Source organism: Dermacentor silvarum, chromosome 2 (assembly GCF_013339745.2).
Source record: "Dermacentor silvarum isolate Dsil-2018 chromosome 2, BIME_Dsil_1.4, whole genome shotgun sequence".
In the NCBI taxonomy this organism is placed as follows: Eukaryota; Metazoa; Arthropoda; class Arachnida; order Ixodida; family Ixodidae; genus Dermacentor; species Dermacentor silvarum.
In genome coordinates this window covers 86,998,345-87,023,509 of record NC_051155.1, presented here as the reverse complement: position 1 = coordinate 87,023,509, position 25,165 = coordinate 86,998,345, and the positions used below count along the sequence as shown (strand labels likewise).

The 25,165-nt window shown below is 49.8% G+C and overlaps 1 protein-coding gene across 1 annotated transcript; it reads right to left on the bottom strand.

Annotated features, from left to right (window-relative positions):
• Positions 1 to 773: 773 nt before the first annotated feature.
• On the bottom strand, positions 774 to 24,848 carry LOC119440201 (uncharacterized). Its single transcript, XM_037705130.2, has 4 exons — positions 24,520 to 24,848; positions 20,466 to 21,336; positions 5,997 to 6,229; positions 774 to 1,068 (listed from the first exon to the last, which is right to left on the bottom strand). Exons 1-4 carry the CDS (start codon positions 24,846 to 24,848, stop codon positions 774 to 776), a joined length of 1,728 nt encoding a protein of 575 aa, XP_037561058.2.
• Between the last annotated feature and the right edge of the window lie 317 nt (positions 24,849 to 25,165).

Sequence of the window (25,165 nt, the reverse complement as noted above, 5' to 3'; positions counted from 1 at the left end):
CGCAATTATCAAGAAGATTCCACCCTTGCATTTTCTCCGACTTCTCTCCGCATGGGTACATAGATATGAGAGACACAATACGTGGAGTTCACTAAAACATAACCGTGGTGATGTTGGAGCGTTTCGTGCGACGCAAGAAAAATGAAATCACGCGTGAAACTCCGAGAAGCCATGGGAATGGTTAAGTGCTTATTAAACACATAACTTCAAGACGCATAATAGCTCCTTTATAGAAGTAGGTAAAGTACTTGCGCATATAAGCGTTTTACTAGACGGCTATGCACAGCGTCGTGTGCTTCATTTTGTGAAGCTATTCCGCTTAAGCCTAACGCGATAACGCATGAGCAATTTGTCTTTTTCAAACTTTGTATACTTAGGAGCTCGAGCATCGGCGTAATTCATTTGGTTTTGGTAAAAAATGAGCGCCAATGATCACATCTAACGCGATACGTTCAATAAGCTCTCTGCAAATGCAAATGGGACCGCCGGCATGCGCAGGACCTCTCCTAAGTGGAATCAGGCAACAGTCGTTTGCTGCAGTTTTGGTGCATGCGGTGTGTCCGGCGCATGGTGATCACTTCGTAAAAATCATGGGCATTCAATGTGCTCAATGGGGCGTCACCTTTAAAAAGCATGGGAGAAGAACGCAGAGTGCATACAACAGATGTCATGGGGAAAAATTCACAAGTTTCACAAATAGCAAGAACAAGTCAAATAGTAACGGAACTGTAACTAACATAAATCAACACGCACACATGTCACATATTTAAAATTCACGTCATCAGCGACACGTCGCAGGAGCTGCCGTTGTTACGGCAAATCTCCTTGGCAGCGCGATGCTTCCACATTTCGCCGCTTCCGACGAACATGCGGTCGCCCGCCTTGCAGCCGAAAGCAGCGTTGAAGTCCGGTAGTCTCGGCAGGAGTTGGTTGCAGTGCAACCGCTGGCGCATTCCAGGCTTCCGGTTGCACTGGCGGAAACAGCTGACCAGGAAGAACAGCTGCTCTGCCGGTATGTCCGCGAAGTGCACATGTTGGTCATCGCTCTCCCATCCGCTCGTGTCGGCTCTGCAGAAGATATGGTCGCTAACTTACAGGCAAAGCGCGTACATCAGACAGTGCGCTGGCGGCCCGGTCCATCGTAATTCATGCTAATTACGCTGCTGAAAAAGTTCATCGGAATTCTTTAACTGCCTGTTTTTAATGCGGTTAGCATTATTAGCCTGCGTAAGCCACTTTTTCTACAGGGTGTTTCAGTTAGCTTGGGCCATACGTTAAAAATGTGCTAATGCTAGGTAGCTGGACAGAACCAAGGTAATGTTGCTTGCCGTCGCTTAGAGATACTGATATTATTTTTTCCATTCCGCCTAATTAGTTAATTATTCAACTTTTCCATTATTATAATTAGATGAAAGTGTCAATGAGAAAATTCTAGAGCAACATGAAATACTACCGATACAGCTTTTTGTTGCTCAGTAAGTCTACATAAAAGTGTTTTTCCGAGCGTGAAATAAGCCCGCTAATACACGCAGAATTGCCGCGGGACTGACCGCTCGAGGCACTTTGCGTGTATTCACGGGCATCTATCATAAACAGAAAGGGCTTAACGCCATCAGCTTCCTCGCGTGTATGTTCAGATTTTGTTTCTAGTGAGCGCAGGGCGATGAACTCGGCACACATGCTAAAACAGGGACAAAAACGAAACGTCCACGGGCTACTATTGTACTGTATTCGGCTGCAAAACTAACTTTCGGAAATGAATGTGAAGTGCATCTTCAGCCGCGGCGACTCCGTGGACTCTAATTGTGTGGTTGCAGACAAGCGTCCGCTTTACATTTTGTTTCCAGTGAGCGCAGCGAAAAGAACTCGGCACGCATACTAAAACGAGCACATTGACGAAAGGTGCGTATTTGAGTCGGTCAACTTTTGCGAAGGGACGAAGTCAACTATTTCTTCGTACACGCGAATTTTCTTCAAATGTGTTCCAAGATCACCATGCTTGGCAACCAAGGTTCTGGTAGAACTTGACCGGGCACTTTCGCCCGAAAGGCGAAGCATCAATTGCGATAGAAAATTATTAGACAGCTTTACGAAGTCAGGGCAGTATATATAGTATCGGCTGTAATGACATACGCTAACAAGCATGGTGTCACGCGCGCAACATGAATACATTTCATTCGATGACCGCGCACACTCGCTGTGCAAACGTTGGAGTGAGAAACCACATCAGCAGCGAGTGAATGGAACTGCGTCCTGCCTCTCACTTCAGCGGGAACAAAGCGGCGAGAACACAGCGTACACGAAGCTATCAGCACCCATCGCACTCTGTCCCCATCGCAGATCGCTTTCAAGAGAGCGCCCGTGAAGCCGCGCCATGCGCAGCCGCCGCCCGAGGAGAACTCCGCCCCCCCCCCCCCCTCAGTGCCTTGCGCGCGATGGAAGATGGCGCGCTACCTCCCCGCTTTCCTCTCTCGCGCGCACGAGATAGAGCCACCATCGTCGGCAAACCCTCGCACGCTTTCACTCACACATACAGCATACAGCGCGTGAAGCAATGTTATCGCACTTGAACTTTATACGGAACGTCACGCCGACGCCGACGGTGGGAAGGCGCCTGCAGTGTTTATATAGTTGTTATCGCACTAAATATATCTTAATTTTACCAGGCCAGGGTGTTAGAAATTCGCGTCACACGTGTTTTTTTTTTTTCAAGCACTACGTCCCGACGCTTTAGCGCTATGCCATGAATACCCGCGCGCAGTCAGCCAGGGCATAATTGCTAATGTAAACACGCACCGGTACGCCACCGGTGCTACCTCGGATTCGACACAAAAGGATGGGGACTTCGCGCACGCTGCGCAGATTGCACAGCGTATCCAGAGGGAGGCGCGAGAGAGGAGCACGGTTCCGGTACACGGCTCACATGCATGACGCGTTTCGGCAGTGGCAATACGTACGGTGTATCGCTACATGCTTTATTGCTAATCCCATTAACGCCACCCGTCATCTCGGATGGGTTATGTCGCATTTTTTTAAATTATGAATATTATTATTGCTGGTGATGTAAGAATAATCGTACTGCGGTGGAAAAAACACGTTTTGGAGGTTGTATAAAATCTATATAGTATAGAAAATACTGCCACGAGCGTCGCAGTTCGCTGCGTAGTGGGTTTGCTGCTTCTGTGGAAGCTGGAAGTCGACGACCACGAAGACGCACTCAGTGAAGGTGTCGGACGGAAACTGCGTGCTTCCATTAGATTAAACCCAATAGTTTCTGGCATATATGTAGTAACGTGACTATATGTATGCTGCATATTTGCAGCAACATGCAATTTGGCTGAATTAAAACAAAATACTAGGAAGTTCGGTTTACATAAATGCAGTATTTGGAAATTATAATCAGGAAGGAACGCATGGTGTGATTAAAGAACAAACACTACATCTTGCTGCTGTGCAAAACCGGGCTCTACACTTGGAACTACACTTGGAACTCGGAGAATTCCACAAAACTTAAATCGAAAACGTCCATTGCTTTCTTGCCCAGTTGAGCAGGAGGAAAAGTACGTCTGCCTATCTGTTAGTGTGATACAAGAGGAAGCAGATGTTCCTATTTGTAGAACAGAAGTAGGTTACACACTTCAACTGGTAATGAAACTTGTTTTTCTTTGCGTCTTTTTTTTGCGCAGCAATGGACTAAATATTAAAGTGGAGGGGAAAAAGTTCATCGACGATTACGATACTCCCTAATGATAATTATGAGCGCAGGTGTTTAGGTGTTCTGAATTCGCAATATATTTTGGAAAACTTTTTGATTCTGCACGACCGGGTCCTCTCGACAGCGGCGCTGAGCCTCTGCTAGAGCAGCTCGTTTAGCAGCAGCGGCAGGAGGAGCATTTCCACCGGTTGAGTCACTCATTCTTCAGAAGGAAAGCGTCAACACGGAAACGCGTGGCTCGCGCGCGGCGCATTCTCCAGCCGCGGCAGCGCAGGCGAAGTAGCGTATGCACTGTGGGCCAAAGCCCACGCCAGTGCTTTCTTTCCTTATATGGTATCAATGGAGGCACTCGCCGCATGCCTCTTCTCTTCTTCACCCTTTGGACATACTCTCTCTCTCTTCCGCTTTCCTATTCATGCTTCCGTTGCACCCTCCTCCTCCGCTTGCCTCCTCGCGCTGTCTCCGCTATCGCCGTCTTTCCTCCCCGCGTTCGCTCTTTCATCCTTCGCTGGGCTCGTTCGCTCGGTTACGCCTATGGACGCCGACGCTCAACACAGGAACAGGCGCCTAAGAGCTGCGCTGTAAAATCTCACGTGTAATTTGGAAGAGCGGTGTCTGCGCACAGCTGTCATTATGGCGGTTAAATCATCACGAGAATGAGGAATAGAAGATTTAACCATAAATTAGTCCTGTTCGATATGAACTATACTTTTAGCATTTTTCTATTCTTTCTAAAAAGTGAATGCTTACCGCCATTTGACTGCGTGACAGTAGTTGGCCGCAGTGATGACCTGCCTTCTAGCACTGAGCTGTTTTCAGGACATTCAAAACATCTTTAAAATGTAACAAAAGTATATATATGTATATATATATATGACATGTATCAACTCTTTTAACAACAATATTTAGAGGTGCCTATTGGTAAGCCGCATTTCTGTGGTAATTAATTACATGGAGTCGTCGTCATCATCATCAGCCTATATTTAAGTTCAGTGCAGGACGAAGACCCCTCTCTGCGATCTCCAATTACCCCTGTCTTGTGCTAGCTGATTCCAACTTGCGCCTGCAAATTTCCTAACTTCATCACCCCACTTAGTTTTCTGCCGTCCTCGACTGCGCTTGCCTTCCCTTGGCATCCATTCTGTAACTGTAATGGTCCACCGGTTATCCACCGGACGCATTACTCGGCCTGCCCAGCTCCATTTTGTTATTTATGTCAACTAGAATATCGGCTATCCCCGTTTGCTCTCTGATCCACACCGCTCTCTTCCGGTTTCTTAACATTGCGCCTAACTCAGTGACACATACTCAGTGACCCAAGTTGGCGAGATTTTCATTCAAGAGTAGCCCATACCCAGTGGACTCATGGCGCAACTTGCTAAAGCATTGGTCTGAAAGGCGTTCATTGAAAAGCGGCACATACTCATCGTATATGAGGCGCAGCGTGCTAATCCGTCGGGTTACGATCTTTGGGGAACCCGTGTGATGTGGGTTCAATTCCTCTCAACGGCTGAGAAACAAATGGATCCTACTGGTCACTGTAGAGCGGCGAATTTCCAGTGGCAAACACTTCGTTAACCAAGTTGTTGTCAAAGGCGTTCTTGAGGAGCGGCCCACACTTACTAACACATATTTAAGGACGGAAGTTGGCATCAAAGAGGTTCATTCAAGATCAGCCTAGACTGAGTGGCACATACCCAGTGCTGCAAGTCGACGTCAAAAAGTTTCTTTGAAGAGCAGTACCTACCCCGTCCCGGATCTACAATGACCTATGCCGGCACGAAAGATGTTCGTTGAAGAGCAGCAGGTATGTAAACATTGCCACATGTTTCCCTAGTTCGTCTGATGGGTGCTTTCGAGCTCTGTTGCCTCAGCACTGCAGCCCAATCCACTACCCATTCGACGACGCATTACCCAGTGACCCAGAAAGGCGGGATCACGGTTACATACAAACATACATAGATACAAACATACAAATACAGCACCGTGCGTGATGTAACCTAAGAATGCTAACGCATTGAAACATTTTATGTCAGCAATTGCCGAGGATCGTAACAAAAGTGCAGTGGCTGCCCTAGTTGAGAAAAGCCGCTTCCTATAGATACGAGATGTCCAGTTTGAAGGGTTAGCTTAGAAAACGCGGAGTTCCAATGCCTTCCTCGTTAATTCCTAGTTTACGCTCCTTCATATGACAGTGACAACGACCACTCTAGCACGGACGCCTAAGTTATAACACACATCACCTAATTTTTCAGGTATGTCTCCGAAGCTTATCACGAACCTGTATCCTGGCTCCGGGTAGGTGTGATTGTTTAGTGGCACCTTGGATGCCGCATACGCTAGCAGAAGCGCTATGGCCTCAATGGTTGCGCTGTCAAGTTCGGCCTCCGGCAGCGTTGTGTTCTCGCTTCGCCGGATGGCTCCGCGCAGATCCTCCTGGAACTGCGTAATGGCCACCCTCAGCGGCGTCGGAAACGTGTTCTGCTCGTCTGGAATTTTCTTTAAGTTGCTGTCCTGCAGAAACATTAAAAGGCAGCTCCAGAAATTAGGCCAAGCAGCAATTCTTGCTTTTACGCAATGGGGCAAGTGACAGAGCGTGGTAGTCCTGATCACACTGATCCTAGCCGCTACATATTTAAGCCTCCTCAGAAGACCGCAATCAGAAATACGGGGGACTGCAATGCGCGCAGAAACGGTGGGCATGAATAACGACAGTCCCTTGCGGCCACAAAAATGAAATTTCTGGCGCCTCTTTCATTCTACAGGCAACAACCTAGAATTTAGGGGCGAGGAAATCAATTTCGACAGCACAGTCACGGATTGCACGCGCAGCGGTGTTAGTTCATAGACAATATTTTAAGGTAGAGGGCACAGTATATTTGTGTTTAACATCGTGCTAGAATAAACGTGCAATATAGGAATATCTTCACAATCGAGTACAAAAAAAAATATTTTTGAGCAAAGTGGCTGTACCCATGTGGCTGTATATGGTGTATCGGCTCATGTTACTGAAGTGCTACTACGAGAAGCTAGTAACAAAATCGCATGAAACCGCGCCGAGGACCGCCAGCGCAATCCGTAGCCATGCGATGTCCCTAAAGAAAAATTACGTAGCTGTGCAATAGGGCCGAGGTGAATTGCCCCGGTGAGGTGCCATCACCAGCACGTATTTTTTTTTCGCCGACCACGTCAGCGGTATGGCTGTCAATATCGATCGGAGGCGTTCAGTGAGGTAAATATAAGAGGCGGGTACCGAAATCACTTGCCCTAGGCGGCGCACAGTCTAACTAAAGGGGCGCAGTGTTAGCACCGGGTGCCTGCGGCCTGTGCGGCTATAATGCTGTAGTGCCCGCGCTCGTGCGTGCAGAGACTGCATGAAGTGATGCACCGAATGGAACTTACAAAGCTTTATACGGTGCTAGACAAACTCCGACACCTCTACTGCGAAAGTCACCACGTGGTGGTGGAGCCCCTGAAGCATACCCGCGCGAAGAAGCTATCACCCAGGGAGTGCCAAACTTCAGAATAACGGCCAAGCAACAGCAGAGAGTCAGGAGCGCAACAATGCCGGACCATATACTCCAAGACAGGGCAGGCGTGGCTGCTTCGCTGCACGACAACGTCATCATTGTACACCCGCTACCGCCAAGGTGCAACGTGGAGCTTCTGTGCAACAGGTTGCTACCCAGACGACAACGCCGATATGACCACTGGAACTGTGGCGCTCCTTTCCTGTTCGTCTGTCGCGCGTGCTTAAACCACTGAGGGGCTGATTGAGACGCAGCATTTCTAGCTCATTTCGCCCTGGCATCACACATGACCAGTGAAATAATGCAATCTAATTCTTTCCTCTGCCAAAAACCCTTAAAATGATCTAGTGACCTGAAAACAAAATCCGCTGTAACCGCGAAGCGGCACAAAAATGCAGTGATCATGACCACCGGCGAATTAAAGACAGTTGTTCATAAGCCAATGACGGCATTTGAATTGAGATGAACATTCATGCCGCCAACAAGCATGGACGACGTTGGCCAGAATAGTTCTCTCCGTTTGCCCTGAACCCCTATTTCACTAACCCAAAGCCGTACAGGAACCGAGCAAAAACGCTGAGCCTTCCAACAGTAAAAACGTTAACGTCAACAGTAAGAACCTGGTTATCGGCAATGTCACTCAAACCTGTATTGACGCCAGAAATCCTTGAGTTCTTAAAAGAAAAAAGAAGATAAAAAATTGCAATCTGATGAACAGGACATGTGTCCTCGTCTGTGACAAAATTTCTGTAAAACGAAACCTGCAATATGATTCAACGCATGATGTTGCTGTTGGCTATGTTGATAGCCGCAGTGAAAGGTCTGGTCATGTAGCAAACACAGCACCCTTGTTTCTGGAGTCAGGCATAGCGAAGCGGTGGCTCCAGCCTGTAGCTTCTACGACAGGTCACGGCACACTTCATTCTGTACCCGCTTTGAGTTTACTGAGAGAACTAGTAAGCAAGCTGAAGGAATGTGATCTCTATCTAAAGGCACTGATCTGCGATCAAGGTAGCAACAATTGTGCAGTTGGGACAGCTCTTGAAATATCCGCACAGGCTCATTTTTTAAGTTGATGGGACAAACATATACTTTATTTTTTATCTACCACACTTGTTGAAATCTACTAGGAACTTGTGGAAATATGACTTCCGCATTTGCAGGGATATTCTTTCATTCAAACACATACTCAAAATATACGAGTCCACCCATCCCCTAAAAAACTAAGATACCTACCAAAAATCACTGACAGGCATTCGTACGAAACTCCTTTCGGGAACATGAAGGTAAAAATTGCCTCACAAGTAATAAATAACAGTGTGTATTTGGCAATTGAGGCCTTCGTTGCCTTTAATGTTCTACCTCCTACTGTCACACAAACAGAGACAGCTTTGTAGAAAGAATAGACAAGCTGCTCGATACCTTGAACAGCTCCGCAGTGCGCATAAAATAGCGGAAAATGAGACACATCATTACCTCGTCTACAGTGCATAATAAATATTTAAAGACTTGCGTGCTTTAGATTAAGTCCTGGAAGTTCAATTGCCCTCGCCCACCTAGTACTATATTTGGATGGCGGACCAACGTCAAAGAAATCTTGTTGCTGTGGCAAGGCCTCCAGCAGTCGTTTAATTTTTAATTCTTGTTGACACAGCGGCTGAATCAGGATCCCTTTGAGAATATTGTCACGACCTCGCAGGAGACGTGGAAGCCGGCGTACAGCACGTATACACGCACTTTATATGAGCAGCAAAACGCAACGTCGTTGTCGTCTCTGTTTTTCTACCCGCGCGCTACTTCAGCGTCGTTTCCATGGCCGGGCACATACCCGCGGCGACGATATAGCATGTGGCATTTGCCCCTCCTTTGAAAGAAGCATTGTCCCGATGCGCCAAGCGCCCAAGAAAGTGCAGTGATGGTGCAAAAGTGAGGTCATGATGCAAAATATGGCTTCATACGAAGCACGTGCACAACCTCGGGCAGATGCTGCCGGCGTTTGGAGCAGTAAGGACTGTCGGGCACAACTTCATAATTCACGTCACTGATGCGGCGTAGAACTGTGTACGGCCCGAAGTATCTTCGCAGGAGCTTCTCAGATAGCCCCCGCCGACGAATAGGAGTCCAAACCCACACCTGGTCGCCGACGTTGTACGTGACGGGTCTGTGTCGAGGATTGTAGTGTCTGGCATCGTAGTTCTGTTGCTCTTGGATGCGCAAGCGCGCAAGCTGCCTTGCTTCCTCGGCGCGTTGCGTAAACTCCTCGGCACCAGTCTCGTGATCACCACACTCGTGTGGCAGCATCGCGTCCAACAGTGTTGTTACTTCCCGGCCATAGACGAGGCTGAAAGGTGTCACGCGTGTTGTCTCCTGGCGAGCCGTGTTGTACGCAAATGTAACATATGGTAAAATCTCGTCCCAGTTCTTGTGGTCGACGTCGATGTACATACACATCATGTCTGCCAGAGTCTTATTCAAACGTTCTGTCAGCCCATTGGTTTGGGGGTGATAAGCGGTTGTCTTTCGGTGAGTTGTACCACTTAATCGCAACACGGTATCCAGAAGCGCGGCCGTGAAACCAGAAACTCTGTCGGTAATGACCACTGCGGGAGCGCCATGCCTTAGCACGACGGCTTCGATGAAAAATCGTGCTGCTTCGGCTGCTGTTCCCCGCGGGAGAGCACCTGTTTCGGCGTATCGGGTAAGATAATCTGTGACGACGATTATTCATCTATTGCCGGCAGAAGACACTGGAAATGGACCTAAAAGGTCCATGCCAACTTGTGCGAACGGCGCTTGTGGTATCTGAACAGAATGCAGCAGTCCAGCAGGCTTGACCGGTGGGGTTTTGCGGCGCTGGCAATCCAGGCATGTCTGGACATAACGTTTCACGACCGGCGCAAGTCTCGGCCAGTAATACTTTAGCCTAATTCTGGATAATGTGCGGGAGTAGCCCAAGTGACCAGCGGTCGGCTCGTTGTGACAGGCGTGTAGGACTTCGTTCCGTAGAGATGCGGGAACGACAAGTAGGTAGGTCCTGCCACTGGGTGAAAAGTTCTTTTTGTAGAGAACGTCGTGACGCAAGCAAAATGAAGGCAATGCTCTGGCGAATAACCTTGGCACGCAGCTTGTTTTTCCCTCTAAGTAATCAATAAGAGGAACCAGTTCTGCGTCCTCGCGTTGCAGGCGTGAAACGGCGACAGCGTCTACCATGCCTAGAAAAGCCGCGTCGTCATCGTCGTGCAATGCAGTCTCAACAGGCGATCAAGACAGGCAGTCGGCGTCGGCGTGGCGCTTCCCCGATTTGTAGACAACAGTGAAGTCGAACTCCTGGAGCCGAAGGCTCCAGCCTGCTAGCCGACCAGCTGGATCTTTTAAATTAGTCAGCCAGCAAAGTGCATGGTGATCACTGACGACGGTGAAACAGCGACCGTATAGATATGGGCGAAATTTCAGGATGGCCCAGACTACAGTGAGGCACTCTTTTCCTGTAGTGGAGTAGTTAGTCTCCGTTCTGGATAGGGTCCTGCTGGCGTAAGCAAGCACTCTTTCGGTGCCGTCCTGCTGCCGAAGGAGCACTTCGCCAAGGCCGACATTGCTAGCATCGGTATGAAAAATCGTCGGGGCGTCTTCGTCAAAGTGTGCGAGCACAGGAGGCGTCTGCCGCCGCTGCCGTAGCTCGTCAAATGCCCGTTGCTGCTCTTCGCCCCACACGAAGGGGACATCTTCGCGGGTCAGATGTGTTAATGGACACGCGATGCGCGAAAAGTCCGCAATAAACCGCCGGTAGTAGGCGCAAAGGCCCAGAAAACGTCGCACGGCCTTTTTATCAGATGGCGTCGGGAAACTAGCGACGGCAGTGATTTTATCAGGGTCAGGTCAAACACCTTCATGACTAACCACGTGACCGAGGAATTGAAGTTCCTCAAAACCGAAATGGCTTTTTTCCGGTTTCAAAGTTAGGCCTGCTGAGCGTATTGCCTCAAAGACCGTCTTCAGTCTCCGTAAGTGTTCGTCGAAAGTGGCGGAGAAAACAATCACGTCGTCGAGGTACACTAGGCAGGTTTGCCATTTGAGGCCTGAGAGTACCGTGTCCATGAGTCGTTGAAACGTTGCTGGCGCAGAACACAAACCGAAGGGAAGCACCTGAAATTCATAAAGTCCATCGGGTGTCACAAAAGCGGTCTTTTCATGGTCTCTCTCATCAACTTCGATTTGCCAGTAGCCGCTTTTCAAGTCCATCGACGAAAAGTAACGTGCGTTTCGTAGCCGGTCCAGTGAATCATCGATACGCGGTAGCGGATAAACGTCTTTGTTTGTGATCTGGTTGAGTTTTCGATACTCGAAGCAGAAGCGCAGACTACCGTCCTTCTTTTTCACCAATACGACAGGCGATGCCCACGGACTCTTAGATGGCCGAATAACTCCGTCCTCAAGCATCGTCTTCACTTGTTTTTGGATTGCCTGCCGCTCTTTCGGTGCTACACGATAAGGATTCTGCCGGATGGGTCTTGCGTCGTCTTCGGTGATAATACGGTGCTTGGTGAGCGGCGTCTGGCTAACTCTTGACGTTGATGCGAAGCAGCTGTTATACTCATTGATGAGCTCAAGAAGGCTGTTGCGTTCGATGGGCGATAAAGTTCGACTGACATCAACCACAGGTGCAGGCATAGGCGCGGAGGACACCGCGTGCTGCACTGAGAGGCAGTCTTGTATTGGGGCAATTTCGTCGAAGTAAGCAACAGCAGTGCCTTTAACAATCTGTCGACGTTCCCTGCTAAAATTCGTCAGCAGGAGTTCAGCATGTCCGTCGAGTACATTAATTACGGCCCTGGCGACGGAAATGCCCTGACTCAGTACTAGTGCGTTGATGTGTTCAGCTACGCCAGGCCCGGTGTGCAAGTTATCGCATATGACAGGCACGAGGGAACAACTTCGCGGCGGAAGCGTGACGTCGTCGTCGGCGATACGTAAACGCGGTCGCTGGTCATCCGCGGGGTCGACGTCTTCGGAGCTCGTAGCAAATGTCACCATGCGGTCGCGGACATTAATAACTGCACCGTACTCCCTCAAGAAATCCATTCCCAAAATAAGTTCTTTACAGCACTCAAAGAGAATGACGAGGGTAGCAACGAAGGCTGAACCGGCGATTATAATTCTGGCTGTGCATTTTCCAATCGGCGTCATCAACTGGCCCCCGGCAGTTCTGATGTTGGGCCCGGTCCAGGGCGTCTTCACTTTTCTTAGTCTGTCGGCTAGCTTGAGACTCATTATCGAAAAATGCGAACCAGTGTCAACGAGAGCGGCCACTTGGTGGCCGTGAATGCTAACGACAAGATCGGCGCTGAAGGCGTCTGTTACATCTGGTGTGGTTGGATTCGTCGGAGTCGTAGAGTCGTCGATCGTCGGTGATGGGGGTTCTTGGGAAGCTGGACGGTATGCAACTTCAACCCCGGAGGTCGCTGCCTCTAGTTTCCCCGGCGCGGGCTAGGAGACCTGCCCCTAGAGGCGTCAGGAAAATCGCGTTGGTTGGTTGGGTGTAACGAGCCGGTGATGGGAAACGCGATCGAGGCGTAGTTGAACCTTCCGGTCGAAAGTTTGAAGGATTATCGTCGCATGTACGTGGAGCGTCAAACCGAGGGTAACTATAGTTGGTGGGAAATCTGGGAAACCCAGCTGCGCGGTAGTGGCAAGCTCGATAAACATGGCCTGCTTCACCGCAACGAAAGCATAGCGGCCGGCGGTCAGCGGTGCGCCACAAATCGGTTTTTCGTAGCGGATAGCCGGCAGGTAATTCTCCGTAAGACCGCGGCGCAGCGATCGGCTGTCGGCGATACGGCATTGCTGGCGGCGGCTGTGACTGTCGAAGATAGGGCGTCGGGGATGGCCTCGGTGGTTGCGTCGGAGTGGTCGACGGTGTCAGCAGCATCGAAGTGGCGGGAGGTGGACGACAAAGAGCTTCCGCGTATGTGCATGGTCGCGGCGCCGCTTGCCAGTCGGGCGAAGAAAAGGCGTGTCGAACTTCCTCCCGGACGACATCAGCGACAGAAGCCACCGATGGTGCCATGGGAGCAATTCCAAGCTGCCGGATCTCCTCTCGCACAATCTCTCGGATAACTTCACGCAGAGATGTGCCGCCGCCCTCAGGTAGCAATGAAGCATTTGTTGGCGAGTTCGCGCGATCGTATTGGCGGTACCGCTGCTGTAGTGCCCGTTCGATAGCGGTAGCCTCCTTGGTAAATTCGGCCACGGTCGTCGGTGGATTCCTCACGAGTCCGGCAAACAGCTGCTCCTTCACTCCCCGCAAGAGATAGCGCAACTTCTTTTCTTCGGCCATCTCAGGATCTGCTCTGTGGAAAAGGCGGGCCATATCTTCTGCAAACATGACAACGCTCTCATTTGGCTTCTGAACACGAGATTAGAGAAGGCGCTGCGCATTGTCTTTTCTGTCGCTGCTAGTGAATGTGTCTAGCAGCTGGGTGCGGAAGGCATCCCATGTGGTCAGTCTCCTCTCCCGGTTCACAAACCATGTCCGCGCACTGTCTCGAAGAGCAAAATAGACATAAGACAGCTTTTACCGGGAGCCCCATTCATTATGACTGGCGACACGCTCGAACTGGTCCAGCCAATTTTGGACATCTTCAATGGCGTCACCATGGAAAGTTTCTGGGACCATAGGATGCTGTAGCGTCACCTGCGATGGAGTTGCAGTGGCCATGACGGTAGTACTTAGACGCGGTCCGGCAGGATCCTGCAAGGGGTTGAACTCGGGCGTCAGGCCTAGCAGGCGGCGGCTCTACCGGTGAACAGGAGTTTCGACGAGCGAAGGCGATTCCGCGTTCGATGGATGGCTCCGCGAAGGGGTGCTAAGCATGAGGCAATCCTACCCAGCACCTCCACCAGTGTCACGACCTCGCAGGAGACGTGGAAGCCGGCGTACAGCACGTATACAAGCACTTTATATGAGCAGCAAAACGCAACGTCGTTGTCATCTGTTTTTCTACCCGCGCGCTACTTCAGCGTCGTTTCCATGGCCGGGCATATACCCGCGGCGACGATATAGCATGTGGCAATATGTTCGGGATCATTCGGCAGCAGTATGCTTGCGATGAAAACTCCAAATGTCTATCAGTTGTCTTCCGGACTCAGGCATATTGCGTCTACCTTTTCAAGCTTTCTGACAACAACAACTGCGAGGAGGACAAGGGTGTTAAGGCACTTGTAATGACCACTGACCTAACTTTAGCAGAGCGACAAAAGGGGCACCTAGCTCCACCAGTGCTGCTTTTACAGAAGGACCCTCTGAAAGTAGTGAAGAAGCAAGTGATATGTTTGAGTCAAACATAGTTTACTATGTGTGTAAATGTTTCACACACACATTCTTAAAGAAAAGGCAGTGCACCTCATGCCACGACCTCCTTAATGAAAGTAGCCGGGACTTCACAAGACCTAGCCAGCTATTCATGATGTCTTAAAGCTGTTGAAATAAAGGACAAAGCCCTCTACCATTTAACTGTGCCATTTGAGGCAGCATATAAGTATGTGGTGAGGCTGGAGAACAAATTTACACATGCAATAGATGCTATTGCACGTCATCAATGGATTGTTCTCCATTGTGGCAGAGGAGACCGGCGATCCCCCATTTCGCAGTGCAGACTGTAAGCAGAAATTTCGGCAGCTCTATGCCCTCCTTCGACTTCTTTGGCACTTACGCCTTAAAAACCGCGATTTGGGCCTAGACAGTTCATTCCAAATTCTCCGGCACAGCAATGGAGTGTTGCAACGGCACTGCAACAGCACTGCACAAGATCTCGGCGGGTTTGGTGGGTCCCACTTTGCGTCGCTGACGCTCAAGGCAAGTTCTGGCGTAATGCTTCACCTCTGCTGCAAACTTTGGCCAGTAGAATTTGTTTCTGATTCGGGCCAATGTCCATGTGTAGCCGAGGTGCCCCGAGGCGCTTCGTCGTGGCACGCCTGCAGGATTTCTTTGCGAAGAGTATTTGGAACGACTAACAGGTAGCTGTGCCCTGTCCAAGAATAGTTCTTTTCATAGAGGATGCTGTTGCGCAAGCAGAACAATGTTAGTCCTTTTAAAAACACTTTAGGCACATTTGTAGGTCATCCTTCCAAATAATCAATGAGTGAATGGAGCTCTTGATCGTATTGTCGTTGACGGGAGATGATGGCCGCATCAACAAATGCTAAAAGACCTGCGTATTCATCATCATCGGTGCCTGGTGATTCAGTTGGTGATCTTGAGAGACAGTCGGTAAAAGTGCTGCTTTCCCGATTTGTGGACCACTGTCATGTCGCACTCTGGTAGTAGGCTCCAGCGTGCCAAACGTCCAGAGGGGTCGTTCATGTTTGTCAACCCACAAAGCGAGTGATGGTCACTCACTACTTGGAAGGAGCGGCCGCATAAGAACGGGCGAAATATACTGACTGCCCATACTACCGCCAGGTATTCCTTATCTGGGGTGTAGTAGTTAATTGGACTCCACGCATGACAGGGTTCTGCTCGCGTAAGCAATGACTCGCTCGGGACTCTCTTTCCATTGAACGAGCACAGTGTCTAGGCCCACGTTGCTGGCGCATCTGTGTGATGCCCCAAGTACAGGTGGGGTTTGTAGGCGCCGCCGTAACTCGTGGAGTGCCGCTTCGTGCTCCTCTCCCCATATAAATGCGGCGTCTTCTCTTGTGCGGCTCGTGAGCGGGGAGGCAATGCGCGCAAAACATTTCATAAAACGCCGGTAATGGGCGCAGAGGCCCAGAAAGCGTCGCACAGCCTTCTTGTCCTCGGGCCTTGCAAACTTCGCCATGGCAGCAATTTTATCGGAATCCGGTCTAACACTGTCATGACTGACCACATGACCCAAGAACTGAACTTCTTCAAAGCCAAAGTGACATTCTCTGGTTTCAAAATGAGTCCGGCGTACCGTATGGCTCTAAGAACGGAGAGAAGCCGTTTAAGATGTTTCTCGGATGTGGCCGAAAAAAAAGAATTACATCGTCCAAGTATACCAAGTAAGTCTTCTATTTGAGGCCGGGCAGGACAATATCCATTAGTATCTGAAACGTCGCCGGGGCTGAGCAAAAACCGAAGGGGAGAACCTTGAATTCGTATAGCCTATCTGGCGTCACGAAAGCAGTCTTCTCTCGATCACGCTCATAGACTTCGATTTGCCAGTACCCACTTTTTAGATCCATCGATGAGAAGAAACGTGCATGCCGTAGCCTGTCGAGAGAATCATCTATGCGTAGCAGCGGATAAACATCCTTCTTGGTAACGCGGTTTAGCTTGCGGTAATGAATACGAAACCGCAAGCTACCATCCTTTTTACGAGCACTACTGGTGTTGCCCAAGGGCTTTTTGACGGCTGGATTACATCATGCTCGAGCATTTTAAGGACCTGCTGTTGCGTTGCCTCGCGTTCTTTCTCAGCCACACGGTATGGATTTTGTTGAATGGGTCTTGCGGTCTCCTCCGTGATTATGCGGTGCTTAATCAGTGGCGTTCGGCCAACTTGAGACGTTGACGAGAAACAATCTTTAAATTAGTCGAGCAGTTCGAGAAGCTTCTGTCTATCTTTCGGCGTTAAACTTAGTCCAACGTTGATGACGGGTACATGCCGTGCCATATCAGCCATTGCTTTCTCTTGAGCAGAAAAACAGTGTTCAGTATTGCCTATTTCGTCAACGTATGCTACCGCGGTGCCTTTGCTGATGTGACGGCGTTCGTTGGTGAAATTTGTCAGCAGCACGTCAGCCGGTCCCTCTGTTAAGCTAACAATGCCACGAGCGATGGCAATACCTTCGCGTAGCAGAAATGCCGTTATTTATTCCGCTACTCCATCTTCGTTGTACGGGTCATCGCAAATAACCGGAACAATACTGCCTGATAGGGGCGGTATAAAGACATCGTCGTCGGCGACACGAAAAGATTTGCGTTGTGGTCGTGCATCATGGGGCGTCATGTCATTAACAGTGGTAAACGTGACAACGCCATCATGTATGTTACCCACAGCGTCATATTCCCGCAAGAAGTCCATGCCTAGTATGAGCTGTATGCAATACCGTGGTAAAATGACAAAGGTTGCGACAAAAGCTATATTCCCGATCTCAAGTCTTGCTATACATTTGCCTGTAGGAGTCATCGGCTGACCTCCGACATTTCGAATGGAAGGGCCTGTCCGTTTCGCTTTAACTTACGTTGATCTGCCAGGGGCTCACTTATTATAGAAAAGTCGGCACCAGTATAAACTAAGACCATCACTTCGTGCCCATCAACGATTACAGGGAGGTCGGCACTCACAAATTTGTCGGCGTTCTACTGTGATAGGTAGGCAAGCTTCTGCGTTTTCGCAACACTGGGGGCTTTTCGGCAATTCGATTACGTGCAACCTTCCCCCCGGAGGTCGCTGCTTTCAGTTTCCCCGCCGTGGGCTGCAAGACCCCCCTCGCACCCCGTCAGCAAAACTGCGGAGGGTCGGCGAAGTTATAGGAGCTCACTTGCCGTCCTGTAAGGCTGTCGTCAAAGGAGCCATGGCTTTTATCAAGCTGACGGCGTGTAACGGCAGCTGAGTTTCCCGGGTAGCCAGCCTGACGACGAGTGCAGAAGGTCAATATATGGCCTAGTTCCTCACAATTGTCGCACATCGGTCGGCGATCGGCGGTGCGCCAGATATCGGTCCTGCGAAGCTGCTGGGGTCGCCGAAAAGTCTAAAGGATGAAAGAGCGAACGCAGAGTGCAGCGTGCGATGAAAGACGGCGATAGCGAAGAGAGCGTTAGAAGGAAGGCGGATGAGGAGGGTATCGCGAAAGCATGACAACAAAAGCGTAGAGCCGCGCAAGACCAGTGCTGCGGCAACGGTGGCTATGATATTGTGCCAGAGTAGCCCACGTCAGACATATCCTCACAAGCCGCCTTGTACAATACATTGCACATTGCCTTCGATGTTTTTTTTTTTCGAAATTCACTCGGTAGTGATTACGCAAAATATTCACTCTGGATATGAAGTACAGTGGTTTACTCATATTCTTGTCATCCGCTTTCGAGAAATTGGACACTCAATTGACCTAGACCTCTGTGTAGTCCCAGATGGCCGAAAGCAACCTTGAGGCGTTTCGAAATCACTGAGATTGTGTGAAAATGCCAGACGCACCATCCACGTGCCAATGTACTACACGCAGTGAAATATTCACAAGTGCGTTTAGGCAATGAAATCTAGTTCTTACTGTAGCAAACATGAGGAGATCATGGAGTTAAAATTTTCACGTACTGGAGACGCAGCTTTTGGTATCTAACCGTGCTATTTAAATAATAAAGATTGTTTTTCAAGTTCATAACATTGTTTTTCAAGTTCATAACATAGCAGTAGACACTAAATACGACCTTGAAGAGCCATTATATCCTATAGTTGTGTTCCGGTCTCAGGAGGATATGCAAACAAAGCACTGCATGAGCGGAGGTCTGTCTACGACGGCTGCTGTGAATCGTGCCCACGCATCACCCACGCGCTGCCTCTCACGATATCCCCATTAGCGAGGCGGTCGCACCAGACTTCGCTCCGTTAGCAACGTGCCGCACGTGACAGATTGTCCACGCCAGCTAATATAGCATAGCACGGAATAAAAACACGTATAGACCTGCGCTCGAATTTCGCATTAGGGAGTATCGCAATCGGCGGTGATTTTTTTTTTTACGACAAAGCTGTTTAGGTCTTGGTTAGGCGGCGTAGTGCGAACAGAAACTGTGGGTCGATCCTGGAGGGAGTGCAGAAAGAGTCCAAGCGCAATGGCACATACCCCTGTGAACTAGCGAAGCTCGAGTATGGTCCGTCGAGTGTACGCCGCAAAACATCCGCCTGGCGATGACGTCACCATGCGTCGCCTAGCAACGCTTCACCCCAGTGGCGCCAACCACGCCGAGCCTCGCTACAGCTGCGTGAGCCGTGACGTCATCGCGCGCGCCGCATACCTTCGCGTTAGCTTTGCCGAGCCATGACGTCCCCGCGCCGTGTGTGAGTGGTTGCCGCGGCTGCGCGGACACGGAGCTAAGCCGTGACGTCACTGCGCCGACCCACGGCATATATGGCTCCACGTCGCCGCCACGACGAACCAAAGCCCCGCCGTCGCCGCGCCGAGCACATAACGCTGCGAAGATGGGGCGGCCGAAGAAGGGCGTCAGTCCCGAAGCTGAGGAAGCGCGCGAAAGCCGCCGCGCCGGTACTCGAGAGCGAGTGAGACGACTTGGGTTCGATCCCGAGTATCGCGCCGCCGAAGCGGTGGCGAAACGTCGGTTATTCGCAGAAGATCCGGAGTTACGAGCCCGCGTAACCGAGCAAAAGCGTTTGAGCGTCCAGAAGCACCCAGATACTTTAATGACCCAGTGTTCGTTGCTCCTTGGGCTGTCCATGATTCCGGGCTGATATTGCGCAAAACGTGGCCGAGTCTCGAAGTATAACCTCGCGATAACTTGGCCGAAGCGAGATAAGGGTAGGTGAGGTGGCCAGCTCCGCTGTCTGCCCAGTCTTCGCATCAGTAGTGTGAAGCTTCCCCTAATTTTTTTTTTTACCTTGTTCCTGTTGCGGGTGGCTGTGTAGCAGTATGCAACGCGACCTCTCATGCATCTTTTCGTTTCTTGCTTATGAATTCATAAAACTGCGTGTCTCGCAACTAATTATGAAATAAATTGAGCCGCGATCTTATTATACAGTGAATATGAGCATTGCTTTAATATATCCATTCCTACACAAAACGTAGCACCACAATTCTAATTTTTCCATAAGATTGACAGGCGTCCAATTTGATTAAATGTTTGAGCATTTCGACACAATGCCATTGTATAAGCCGATAGCGTACCTTAGAACGCCGAAATTTCGATCATATCGGAGAAACATGACGCGCCGTATACAGACGCTGCAAATCATAGTGCACATACATGTGTTCTTACATTTCAGCTTGATCACAGGCCAAAGAACATATCCTTAGTATGTGCAAGGTGCCTGGGTACTCTGGTTGCCTACCATTATTTTTATTACTATTATTATTATTAGTAGTAGTAGTATTATATTTTAATGCCCGAGTGTTTGTGTCACTCCCGAATGTTACTGCTACTTCGAAGCCCCATCGTCGCGGCAGATCGCCTTCACGTTCACGTGGAACTTTGCAGCGCTTCGCACCAGAATCGCACCAAAACACGGAAGTTGCCCAGTGGCACTTACAACGAAGTAGGTGTAGTAAATCACCTCGACGAGACCGCGCGCAGCTTGCCATCCAAAGCTAGCCATGAGCACCGGCAGCGGGTACCCCACGTCGAAGAGCGGCCACAGCTGGTTCGTGAGTGGCACGTGTATTTCTCGAGCCGCGAGCAGTCGGTAGGCGCGCACCTCGAATAAATGCGGCACGTACACGTAGCTGCTGTTGGGCCTGCGAATGGATCGCCGCAGTACGGTCGATTTGTACTTCTCCATTGTCTTGTACATCTGAATGAACTTTCCGTGCATGAACGGAATGGGCCGGTAAATCCTCTCCAGCACGTCCCACCCGAGCGACATGTTGTAGACGTTCAGCGAAAGGGTCTCGATGAAGTCGGACGTGTGTTCGGCCACGGCATCGTCGTAGAGGGCCACCGTGGACAACAAGAGAGTGCGCAGCGACGCGTACGCCTCGAACGCGACCTTCTTCTCTAACCGATGGACCTTGTCCTGCCTGGCTTTCCAGAAGGCTAGCGTTAGCGCGTTCTGCACGATGCTCGAGCAGCGCCGGCGTACGAAGTCCCTTTCTTGCGCGTGCACGCCCATGTCTACCATGAGCGAGTGCGTGAGATAGGGCGACGCGTAGGGCGCCAAGTACCAGACCAAGTAGGCTCCGGCGTATGACTTGAAGGCGGCTGCCTTGCTTGCGTCTGCCAGGTGCTGCTGCCGGAAGCGGATGAACACGGCGCGCTGCATGCACACCATCTCGTCGTCGGGCCACTGCTGCGATTCGTCCGGCAGGTGGCGGTTCACGGCGACTCGCAGCGTGACGTCGCTGAAATTCATGAACTCCGGCTGGTTGACCTCGAAGTTGTACTTCAGGGCCCGCTCTATTTCCCTGCGATTTGTTCAAAAAGCTAGATCTATTCTTCCGTTCAATAGACCAGCGAAAAATTGTTCATCGTCTTTTTAAAATTCAGTAAAATATGTATATGTGTCCAGTGACATCACGGCACGCATTAACTACTGCGCATTTATTTGGCAAGGATACGACGAACTTCGGTGCGTTGAGCCCGGTGAAATTCGCGCCATTAACGGCTCAGAATTTTCATTTTGTGCCGACTACGATTTCTTGCCGGGATTATGTGCAGTGTCGTCCACTCTTAGGGTGAACACGCGAGCGCCTGGCCACGCTCGGTGGAGCGCCACTGCAGCCAGTGCGGCCGCGCATCGAAGCAAACCTGCGCATGCGCGGCAATGCCTGCAGGCGTGGCTTCGTGTCGTCTCCTACATTGCTCGCGCTCTTGGGCGCGTCGAGCTTGCATTGCCGTGAAACAAAGTTTGCTGCAGCGAAGACACCCTTGCGTTTTAGTGTCGCAACTAAGATACCGGCAGACGCCAAGCGAACTTCACTTTATCGACGCAAATAAAATTTTTCCTTCAAAATACATGTACGTATGTCGTCTTTTGAACTGCTTGCGGGTACGAACGCTTACGGTTTGTCCTCATATTTTCAGGCTTTCAGGCACTGTGGACAAAAATGTCATGATTTTCACTTTTTAGAGGGGGGGAGGAGGGAGGGGGGAGTGGCAAAAATCATCCAAACGCCAATTGTGCGCGCGGCAAACAAAGAGAGGCGCTTCGTATTTTCCAAGGAACATGAATACTGGAACGAAGAGCGGAAAAGTGTCGTCTTCGCCGACGAGCTGACATTTACCACAAGATAAGACCAAAGGCAGCGTGTATGGTGACCAGACAACTGTCAGTAAGCAAAAGCTCATGTTGCGAACAGCAGTGAACAAGTCTTCGGTGTGAACGCCGAAACTTTTAAGAATTTTTAGACAACACCATTTTGGTCAGCGTTCTGTCTTTCTTCCTAATATGCCGTTACCCGACCACACAACATTTCGGCAAACTCTTGATTTTATCCAAGGAATTCTTCGTGTATATTAAATTTTTCTATAGCATTACGCAAACGCGCACTCTTTAAACCAAAGAAGCAATATTCAATCTTTATTTTATTCAGTGGATATTGATAATCATTCTAATTGAAATTTAAAATACGAAGTTTTCAGTGTCAGAGCGATGATCGTTTGCGGAAGCAAGCGTGAAATAAGACTGTATGACCAACGCTTTCATGAAAGTGCATTGCTAAGTTTTACCTATGCCCGTAACTCAATTCTGGACTTATGTCAAACTTCTCCCATCGTACAATGGATGTTAAAAGCCCAAAATGAAGACACACTGCATTTTGTTGTAAGAAAATTTCAAATATTTTAAGGCTTTTTTTAAGTTTACTGAGCGTCTTCATGCACATAAGGAAGCCCGAACAAGCCTACATTTTTTTAATGTTCTTTTTTTCTTGTATGGTGCATGTTGCACATAAGAAAGTCAAGCCCTCCAAAAACATTTTTCATTCTTTAGATATTTGTCCGAATTCATCTAGCGGTTAGCAGCCAGTGGCCGTTCTTCTGTAAATGTCTGCGGCGTCATCACACCGACCGGTCTGGGACCCTCAGTTAGGATTGAAACCAGGTTCATCGCTCACATGTGGTCATCTTAGACGATGTCATCTTGCCATATTTTCTGGACGGACTCTTCCCTAACCGCTACTTTATTTTACAGCATGACAACTCCCCTGTTCACAAGTGCAGAAAAGTTGGGGCATTTCTGGAATGTCGGCAAGTGGAACCTATGGAGTGGCCTGCACAATCTCCAGACCTCAATATTATTGAGAACATGGGGGCGACCGTGGACTCTCTGCGGATGCTCTATGGGCCGCTGTCGAAGAAGTATGGGACGGGTTGGAGCCAATCGCGGCCTTTGTTAGTCCCTGTATACAGCTCTCTGCCAGGCAGGATGCGGGCCGTCGATGATGCTGCTGGAGGCGCCACTCTTTAATAAAACTGAACGGCCACTCAACAACGTATTTGCCGCAAAGCCACGATCCGTCTTGCGTTTACTTTGCCACGGGAAAAAAGCAGGCCTGGTACCTTGCCTAACTTCACTCAGCGCCTAGGTTGGTCGACAGCGCATACTTTTCACGGAAGCAAAAGTGACGACGTCCACACGAAGTATCTGTGGCGTCAGCATATTTTGATTTACTTTTAGCCAGGAAAATTCTTGCCTATTTTCATTCTTCAAGACACTTCCACATCAATATATTTCACTGGACCTCTGTCTATTATCCTTTGTTTTATCTCTCTAAAAAACACGTAAATAAAGTTTCTATTTCAGTGAGTTATACGCAAGGCCGCTTCTTTATAGCTGCTGATCTCTACGTTTCAATGTAAACATTCGGAACTCCGACTTTTTTAGATCAGCGGCTTATGCCGCTTCCGCCGTCGCACGCCTGCCTTCAAAGCCACAAGAGAACGGCCCAAGAACTCCCCTTAACACGTTCCCTGTAAAAATACACACACAGCTCCCATACTCACTGTGCTCAATAGAGCCGACGAGAATATATCCATGCTAACGTTGCCTTGCCGATTATTCTTACAGAAACGAAGCACTTGATAACACTGCGTACGCTAAATTAATTTTTTTTTAGTTGTGGCAATTCACCGCTACGAAACCGTACTTTTTACTAAGAAGTTACTTTGCGTTCTGAAGTTCACTGTGCTTGGCATGCTAAATCTACCGGTCACCAAGATGCGACACTAAAACGAAAAGTTGTATACGCTGCAGCAAAGTTTGTTTCACGGCAATGCAAGCTCTACGCGCTCAAGAGCGCGAGCAGTGTAGCAGACGACACGAAGCCACGCCTGCAGGCATTGCCGCGCCTGCGCAGGTTTGCTTCGAGGCGCGGGCGCACTGGCTGCAGTGGCGCTCCGCGGGGCGCAGCCATAGGCGTACGAGGAGTAGGCGGCATTCTTCAAAGCGTGTCGCTACTTTTACATTGAAGGGCTTTACGCGGCCAGGCGCTCGCGTGTTCACCCTAAGAGCGGACGACACGGTACATGTATGTGTAACGATCTTTTATTTAATTCTCTTTCCATATTAGCACAAAAGTGTGTAAGTACGGCACGTGAAAGCAAAATCAACAAAACAAGCATGGCTCATCGTCAGCCGAGTGACTCACAAATGTGTGCGAAGAAGGCGGCGTATCATACTGTCGTACGACTGGCCCTTCCCGCCAATGCTCTCGGCGCACCGTCGCAGGTAGTCAGCTATCTTCTTGTTCTTGGCCATGGCGCGCACGTGGCGGAACCAAATGCTGGTCGTGCCGTCCAGTAGGACGTAGACGGCGTTCTGTCGGTTCTTGCGCGGATGCCGGCCCACAGCAAAGGCCCACAGCAGGGGCAGGCTGTACTCGAGCGAGGCGCCCACCAGAGTGTCCAGCATCTCCAGCTCGGTGGACGGCGTCGGTGTGGGCCACGGCAGTTGCAGGGCCTTGAGGATGTTCGTCATCGAGCTGTCGTCCCTTTCCTGCAGAAGAGAGCCCCATCGCGCTGATTGCTTGGTGTACCTTAGATGTATTTCTCATAAAATCTATCATTTCATTCACCCTTTAAATCAGCAGCTTACAATACATCTGTCACACATGTCCCATTCTTTATGACAGCCTAAACGTTGGTGTGCCGTCTTGTCGAGCAACGCTGTACCAGGGTTTCTTTATCGCAAAATAAGTCAGGATTGGAACCGCTTGCCTGCATCCATCGCCACCTCACTTTCCACAGCCCGCCGACAAGAAGGGAGTGTGCGCATTCTTTCGTCTGTGAACCTAT